Below are 8,971 nucleotides of genomic sequence, written 5' to 3' on the forward strand. Positions count from 1 at the left end.
AATGAGGGAAATGGAGACAGGAATTAAAAATGCCTGGGACCATCATTCACTGGCCAGTGTATATGTGTGTGTGTGTGTGTGTGTGTATGGCAGCTTCTGACTTCCTATCCATGGTGTTTGTCCCCTGGCTGTGCTGCTGCAGATGGGCACTCCCTTCCGAGGGATCTTTACCTGTCAAGGGGGATCCATCAGTTATCGTCTCTCCTTACTTTCAGGACACTTTCCAGTATTTGCAATGTGTTAGAAAGAAGCTGTGTTTGCTTTGCCACCCTGGTTCTTCCTCCAGTGCTAACCTGTCCCTTTGCAGAAGGGGGAAAAGAACAACCAAGATGAGAACACAGCTTATGAATTGGCAGAGAAACAGACTCAGTTTAATTCTCACATCTTCTGACTTCTCAGTCCCTGCCTTTGCATACCAAATGCCTTTGATTTCACACAGGATTTTGGATGTAGTTCCTACATTTCAAAATATGACTTAAGGAATAGTCACTGTGTACTTTCAACAGTTCCCGACTGAAGAAAACAAGAGGTTTGAACTTCTGAACATCTGCACTTAGATTAAAGAAGGAACTTCACTGACTCCATACTCTAAACTTATTTTCTGTGGACTAGCATCTAGTGGCAGATAACACTGGCTGCATCTCTAGTAACACAAGAAAGGGGCCTCATCACTGGTGCACAGCACTGTCTGTCCATTAGGATGGTTGTTCCTTTGTACAGTCTGTGGTCTGTGCCAGCAAGTGCTCTCCCAGGTGATGCCTGAGCATGGTTTAGGAGCTAGCGTAGGAACATACTGATTGCCAGTGACCAGGTTAGATGTGTCCATCCCCCTTTGGAGGGCAGGAAGATTTTGCCATCCAGGTGCAAGCTGTGTAATGCCAGTCACCCCCAGGACCAGAGAATGGGTGCTGTCCCATTTTGTTTAAAAGTACAGATGCTGTCAAATTGCCCCTTTTTGCAGCATTTGTGGTCCTGATGGGTGGCAGAGTTTTTAATTAATTTCTTCTTTGAGACTGAATGATCGAGCCATGCACTTTGAAGTCTTTTTACTCAGTGCCTCCAACTGGTATCTGGTCTACCAAGCAGTGCCTAGGCAGAGCTTCAGTGGAGAGAGGAGGCTCTATCAGTGCTATTCCCCTCCATCCCCAAAACATCACTGGCTAGTTCAGTGTGGGCTCCTCTGTCATGTACCATAGTCATGTTCTGCCTGCTGCACCTCCCTTCCTGCTTGGACCAGATCTGAATCCTCCAGAGATTACTGGAATGTTGCAATCAGAGAAGATCAGGAGTAGCAGATAATAAAACCAAGCAGAGGTATTTTATTTTTTTCACCAAGAGAGAAGTAATACAAAAGAAGGGGAAGAGATGATAGTAACTATTGACAACTGAGTACCAGCAGCTAATCTCAGCGAGGACTGGATCAGGCCTTAAATGTCTGCTGAAGTAATGATAGTGCTAGCTCTTTTTGTTAAGTGACATGGATACTGGGAGCTTTCAGCTTTCCCTTCTCCTGTCAGTGGCCCCAGGGAGGACTAGCTGGACCTCGGCAGGCTTTTAACCTTCCCAAGCACACTGGAGCCCTGGATTCCGGCTGCCCATCCTGCTCTGCCACTGAGCACCAGATGAAGTAGGAAAAACTTTCATCCCTCCATGAACTTGGAGGCACCTCCCAGACTTCCCTGTCTCACTGGAAATTGCCTCCCTGCTGCTGGGACATGTGCTGGGTGTACCTGTAGGTGCAGCCCCAGCATGTGCAAACCTTTGGGGCACATGATTCATTTGTCATTTACAGTCCTGGCCAAGCCTTGAACACCATCCCAGACAACTCAGTCCTGTTCCTGTTTCCTCTGCTTCTGTTGCCATCTAGGAAAATTTATTTTCTCAGATCCTCAATCTAACATGTAAATGCTCTCCTGAGCCAAGAACAAACATTTACCAACTTTCTAAGACCAAGGGTGTATAAAGTAGTTAAAACTTGAGTGCACCTCATTTGGGATGGACTTGATTCCAGTTTTGTTACCTATGAAGAGTTGCTCTGCACTGCAGCCTGAGAAGGAGAGAGCTTAACTGCATTCTTCAATAGAAGAGGACCTGGAGCCCTTGATCTCCTGGCTGCCTGTGCAGGACAGTCCACCTTTGGCAAGGAGAGTTACTTGGAGCTGGGGAGGAGGAGGAGCGGGATCCATTTTGGATCCCATGTGAGGGATGACTGTTGAGTGTGTGTTGCTCACAGGAGACTGCACCGGGGCGTACATGAGAATATGGAGGGCTTTGGGCAGTAAGCCAAACCAAGCTGGGTTGTATGAAATGCAAACAGAAAATACAATTTGCAGTGCCTCATAACTCAATCAAACCTGTAAAGGGCTTCACAGGGCCAGGAAAAGGTTACCCCTTCAACAGCAGTCCTGCCAAATATCTCATTTCCTTTCCAAAACCACAGAGCCCTAAGAACTCTTCAGAGACATTTACAGGGATCTTCGGTGACAGGAGGGGTTAGGTGTAACTTTGTCAATTGTCGAGGCTCACATTGCAAGCTTTTATTTCACAGATGTTAAAATTAGAAGACAATGTTGTGGTCCTCTCATCTGCCCTCTCACATAACAGTTGCTGTACTGAGCCTAATAATGTGTGTGTCAATTCTGTTAATATATTTTAGAAAAGTCTTCACTCTCTTAAGTGATAGAAACTTCTGCCCCAGTGGTTAATTATGTCTACTGAAACATAACTGTTTCTGGCTTTGTTTGGTACTGCATATTTAGCAGTTGACATAAGTACCGAGTTGGTATCTCTTTTAAAAAGGGAAGTTTCAGTATGTGGTTGGCATATTATTTCTCTGACTTACTTCTCTGGAAAGAAGGCCATAATTGTCATTACAGGGTTAACGAAAAGCTGAATCGAGACCTGTGTACTGTGTTATGATGTTCGGTTCTTTGGTGTGGGAGGTGTGGGTGGTATCCCTGTTGAATGTAAAGAGCAGTGACATATTGGTAATGTGCTGTTGCTGCTTCTGTGTGTTCAGAGCTGAGTTAATACTTGAAGGTTGCCAACATGGTGTGTGTTGAAGTTGAGTTATATTAGGATCGCTTTACTTATAGTGTTTGTTTCATGTAAGAAATGTTAATTCTAGATGCTTATCTAGAATAGCATCAATGTAACTGGCTGAATTAGCAACTGAAGGCCGAAGTATGACAGAAATATAAGGCCGTAAAACACATCAGCTGGTAGGGATTAGGAGAGTGCTCTGCCTCCATTAGGTCAGTTATAAGCTGTTGTGAGCTATTTTTCTATTAAAGAAGAGGGCTCAGTTAATTAATTGTTTTTTTGTGGGAATTAATACTGGATGAGTCCCCTGTGGCTTTCATGATGAGGGTCAAATAAAATATTAATGAAATTAAAACAAACAATCCCCTGCTCTTCCCAAGTACCTTCCGGATGGGTTTCTCTCAGCATTGGTTAGGGATGATGTGGAGCCCCAGAGGAGACAGGCCAGTGTCACTACTCCTTTTTCACAGAGGCAGGGAGATGGAGGTGGTGGAAAGTAGTGACTCCAGGGCCACACAATCCAGCAGCAGAGCTGCACGGGAGGTCCAAGGGTTTTCCCATCTGGTGCCTTTGCTCTGATCCCTGCTTTCAGTTCCCTTCTCAGAGAAATGAAAGTGCATCCACACTGAGGCTGCACTGGCTGGCTGGAGGCTATCTTCTCAGGTCTTTAGGAGTCCTAAATCTCAAATCTTTTTCACAAAACTCTGTGCTTCCAGATCAGAGGATACAACCCAAGAGATGCGTCTCTTTTCTCCTGATGCCTCATCCACAGGACACGTTTCCTTGTCTTGCGGATTGCCCATTCCAGAGGCTGAGTATAGGAGCCTGAATGATGGGCTGGGGACGGACAGTCTCTTTTTGATGACTCCGTGCAGTGCAGTGCAACAGATCTTAAGATGGATGGAGTCAAGCAAACTAGCTTCAGGAGCAGCATCTCTTGAGTCACTTCAGACCAGTTTCCAGGCTAACACAATCATGGTGCTTTCATACTCTAAACTACAAACTGTGTGGCATGACAGGGTGTTAAATACCTGCAGTACTTTCGGACATGGCACAAAGCTATACATTTATTCAGAGGGATCACAGAAATCTGCCCGCTGCTGCCGAGTGTAAGGTTATACTCTGCATCTCTGGGCATGACTCTTATCTGGTACCCTGAGAAGCAGTCCAGCGTATGGAGAAGAAGGAGACCCAGGCAGGCACTCCAAGCTAAACGGTCAATTCTGTTTGCGTCATGCAAAATCAAAGCTAAATGCATATTCTCACACCTATTTGTATACCTTGGGCATTGAACAGCCTGAGCAAGACTTGATTTTCTGCATAGCGTGTATGCATGTGTGTATGCTCTGGAGAGGGCAGGGCTCTACAATATCACTTCAGCAAAGGCCACTGGGGGCTCATTATGCAGAGCTAGCTAATGACAGCACGTGGTCAGTTAGGGATAGTATGGCTTACTGCACTGACAAGTGCAAAGAGGAACTTAAGAAGTCGGGAAAACTGTCATTACAACCATTTTAAAGCACTTTCCCATTATCTTTCTCCCTCTCTCTCTGAAGATCAGATAAACAAGGAAATGGAAATACTAAAATGATTCAGAGGAAATATTAAAATCAACATACTGATAACCATTACTTCCTGCTTCCTCAAAAAAAATTATTGTTGGGTGCTGACTGCCTCGCATCGTGTAAGTATCACTCCTAGAAATCGGAAATCAGAGGTGACAGTGGCCAAATCTTTTTACCTTCTGATTGGAAAGTTTATTACATTCTTGGTAAAGATCCTTACATCTGTAAATAATAATTAAGGAAATAGTAATAATTTTGTCATATTTCTATAGCAGACTGACAAAGGATGTCCACTCAGTCCTTCTCCCCTCTTATCTCCTTGTCTTTCTTTCAGGATTCACCGTGATCTTGTTGTGTTGCTGGTGTAAGCTTCCCTTCCAGAAGAACTGCTCCTGCCTGTCTCCATCTCCCCGGGAATAGACAAAGGGCGGTGCAGAGTGATAAAAATTTATGTTTTCGTCAAACCGGGCCAAAGAGAATGGGGGTCCTACACTCAAAAGAATGAAGACACGACAGAACAAGGACTCAGTACGTGAGGTGGGAGACGGGGGTGGGACACCAGAGCCACGCTGAAGCTGTGGGTTGGAACTGAGGCTCACAACAAAGCTTGTGGACATGAGTTTGGCACAGTGGGAGTGCTAGGGGTTCAGGGGCTTTAGGAGGCTGGGGACAGGGCAGGAGTGGAGGGAGATGCAAAGCAGGACTGATCCAGTGATCCCTCTCTTAGATGTCAATGCGGAGTGGACGGAAGAAAGAGACTCCAGGGCCCCGAGAGGAGCTCAGGTCACGGGGTCGAGCTTCCCCCGGGGGCGTCAGCACCTCCAGCAGTGATGGCAAAGCAGAGAAATCCCGACAAGCAGCAAAGGTAGTACAAGTTAGTACTCAAGTGTGGGGTGCCTGAAGACTGCTCAGACTGAGTGGAATCCATTTGGGGATCCAGGGACACAGACCAGAAGGGACCCACCGAGGAACCCATGCTGGATTAGCTCTCTGAAATGGGTGGGATCCCTCTTTCCTCTCATCCCTAGCATCTTGCACTTCCTACCATCTCCCAAGAACTGGCTTTCAGTCTCACCAGCCCGTTTTAGTGCTAATTTTTTTGATATCCTGTCTCAGTGTTGCTCTGTGAAGATCTTAAACACATGTGCTGTGGTGGCTGTGTCTCGCCTGCTGCAGTCTCTGAAGGCCTGGCAGAGTGTGAAATTTCCCCAGGACCCTGCCACCTCCCTCTTCTTCTCTCCTTGCAGAAAGGCCGGGTGGAGGAATCCTGCACCCCAAAGGGCAGCAAGCAGGGCCGAACAGAAGAGATCTCGGAAAGCGAAGGGGAAGATACCAACGCTCCCAAAAAAACCAAAACCGAGGTGAGTTCTCCCTGCTGTGATTGCTGGCATTTACTGGGTCCAGGGCAAAGGAGTGTTCTGTTCCCTACGTGTGCTGCTCACGCCTGCCCAGCTTGAGGTTCCTGCTGCTTGGCAGCTCTGGCGCCTTGGGTTTCACCCTGCAGCTCTTCTAACCTAAATGGCATCTGCCAGATTACAAAAATGCCACCAGGAGTGATGACTGAGCAGATGGAGGCTCTCCATCTCTTTGCCTTGTCTGCAGGGGACTGCCGCATTCTCAGAGCTGGGCACGTGCCCTTCCTTTCCCGGCTCAGTGGCAAGAGCCTGGCTCCACACGCAGCTGCCAGTTGGGTTAGACTCTGCCTTTTTTGCTCGCCCACAGCAGTGTGAAATGGAGGTGCTTAAGTCATGGTGGGTTCCAGATAACAGTGGTGCAAAACCCGCTTGTGCGCATGCCACATAGTTGTGGCAGGGCTGTTTGGAAATCCCACCAGACTGGATAGGGAGTTGGATGATTGGAGGAAGACTCAGCTCTTGCACTTCTCAATTCCCTGTTAGCCTGTTCAGGGAACTGGCCTTAAAGGTCTGCAAACATGGGGATGTTTGCTTTGTGTTATGAGGTCGTTGTAATTAAACTACTGTGGTTACTTACACCTACGTAATTTCTCCATATGAACAGTCCATAATTTCTCCGTGTGGACACTCTTGTCTGTTCAGCTCAACAGTGATCTTTTTTCAGTTTAGCCTCTTTTGTAAACCCTGAGGCTCAAGAGTGGCACTTGTTAATTTTCCGATACTTCATTACCTGAGGCAAGAGGTGGTGGGGAGGGGCAGGGATTGGGAGGAGCAGGGATTGGGAAGCACAGGGGGGACTCCAGGAGGTAAGGAGTGGGGCAGTGAGAGGGGGCTGGAGGGGAGCGGGCCCAGGAGAGCTCTGCAGGGACAAGAAGAGCAATTCTGGGCCTGGGGGCTGTGTTGGGTACACTGTGGTATTGTACCCTGGCCAACGGCCCATTGCTGGTGGTGGTGATGCTGGCTATGACCTATCTATTCACTCTCAGCTTCATCTGTAACAGTTCCATGCCCTCCCTCAAGATGCCCATCGTTACCTCCTCCCTGAGCGTGTGATGCTCATGAAGGACCTGAGAGCGCTGAGGCTCCTCCAAGGGGAGGCAGGAGAACTGGTGTTATTTATACCTTGCCAGATGATGTCTCCTTCCCTCTTTGGAGTTTTCTAGTGCTGGCAGAGAAAGGTCAGAAAGCAAGTTCTCTGGGAAATTGAAAAGTATTGTGCATGGTTTGAGAGGCCACATAACGTCTCTCTCCTTCCTACTTCAGGAGTTGCCCTGCCCTCCGTCCCCATCCGATGTTGACAGCCTTGATGGCCACAGCTTCAATGATGAGATGAGCAGTGACCCACGGGACATTGACCAGGATAACAGGAGCACCTCACCCAGCGTCTACAGCCCTGGCAGCGTGGAGAATGACTCCGATTCCTCCTCTGTGCTGTCCCAGGGGCCATCTCACTCCTACCACCACCCTCCGCTCTTTCCCCAGAGCCCGCCAGTAGCTCCCCCTCCTGACAGCCTGGCCCGTCCACCGGAGCCCAGCTTTGGGCTCCCGAGCGAGGTGCACCCCCAGGGACCCCCCGCAGGGAGCTACCACTCCCAGCTGGAGGGCCAGGCCTCCCGCATTTTCCAGGCTCCAGCCCCACAGACACCTGCCTCTTCCTCCTCTGCTGTTGTTGCCCCATCTGCTCCCCCTTCCTCCTCCTCCTCCTCTTCCTCCTCTTCCTCCTCCTCCTCTTCCCATGCTCCTCTTTACCCTACAGCCAATGTGGTCCAGGTTGGGACCAAAATGGCTGGTGGAGTGGGGGCTCTCCCAGCACCAGGGAGTCGTGAGCAGACCCTCAGCGCCAAGCACAATCCACCACCCACCACCCCCATCTCACTGGCATCAGTGGTTGGGGGGCTCCCCCCTCAAAAGACACCCCCAGCCAACCCTCCAGCTGCCCCCCCGGCTTCGGCCCCATCCTTCCCCCACGTCTCTGCCAATCTGCCTCCCCCACCGGCCCTGCGCCCGCTCAACAACGCGGTGGCCGCCTCTAGCTCCCCAGGGATGGTGGGGCAGGCCCTGAGCGGCCACCTTCCATCACCCCATGGGATGGGGCAGGACAAGGCACCGGCCCTGGCCCCCTCCCGCTACCCTTACGCCCCGCCACCACTGCCGCCCTCCAGCTCCTCGGCCCAGTATGCCCAGCCCTCCACGGCCCAGCCCCTGCCCAGTTACAGTGCCTCCTATGGCCACAACTTCCCCCCGCCCAGCGGGCTCTCCGTGTCCAGCCAGCCCCCCAAATACACACAACCCTCCCTGCCCTCCCAGCCCGTCTGGAGCCAGGGGCCACCCCCCTACAGCCGCCCCTTGGGCAACACCAGCTCCCACCCTGCGGCCCCCTTCCCTGGCCAGCCTCCTCATCACCAGCAGCCACCCCAGCAGCACCACCATGGTCACGGAAGTGGTGGTGGGGTTTCCCCGGCAGCCGCAGCTCCCCCCCAGCCCTCTGGGGGTTACCCACATGGCCTGGAGTCAAGCAGCCATCACCCTTCCCACGCCGCTTATGGGCTGCGCCTCTACCCTCCTCACAGCCAGGCTGCTTACAGCCAGGCTCCCTTGGCCTCTGCTGTAGCTCCCTCTTCTTCCTCGTCCTCCTCTTCTTCCTCCTCCTCCTCTTCTTCCTCTTCCTCCTCATCCTCCTCCTCCTCCTCTTCCTCCTCCTCCTCTGCTGCCTCTTCCCAGGGAAGCTACCCTGGCATGTGTGCTCACCCCCCAGGGCAGAGTCCTGCCACCTACACCTTCCCCCCGCCGCCACCCCCCTCCCCTGCCCATGGTGCTGGCCCTCCGGTCACTTCCGCTGCCATCACCCTCTCCACTGTCATCGCCACCATGGCCTCCCCCTCCACGGCTCCGTACAAGACGGTCTCTCCCCCAGTACCCCCCTCAGCCGTGGCTCCCTACGGGAAGCGG

The 8,971-nt window shown here is 50.9% G+C and overlaps 1 protein-coding gene across 1 annotated transcript in view; it reads left to right on the top strand.

Annotated features, from left to right (window-relative positions):
* The first annotated feature begins 4,580 nt into the window (after positions 1–4,580).
* The window catches only part of ATN1 (atrophin 1), a 9,450-nt gene continuing 5,059 nt past the window's right edge, over positions 4,581–8,971 (top strand). Inside the window, exons 1-5 of the mRNA XM_026847262.1 lie at positions 4,581–4,726; positions 4,942–5,135; positions 5,335–5,472; positions 5,855–5,968; positions 7,286–8,967. Of these exons, the coding sequence (XP_026703063.1) occupies positions 5,058–5,135; positions 5,335–5,472; positions 5,855–5,968; positions 7,286–8,967 (2,012 nt within the window). The 5' untranslated portion in view covers positions 4,581–4,726; positions 4,942–5,057. The remainder of the gene's footprint in view (positions 4,727–4,941; positions 5,136–5,334; positions 5,473–5,854; positions 5,969–7,285; positions 8,968–8,971) is intronic.

The sequence above is a fragment of the Athene cunicularia genome, assembly GCF_003259725.1.
Source record: "Athene cunicularia isolate RWA chromosome 1 unlocalized genomic scaffold, athCun1 chr1_part1, whole genome shotgun sequence".
Lineage (NCBI taxonomy): Eukaryota > Metazoa > Chordata > Aves > Strigiformes > Strigidae > Athene > Athene cunicularia.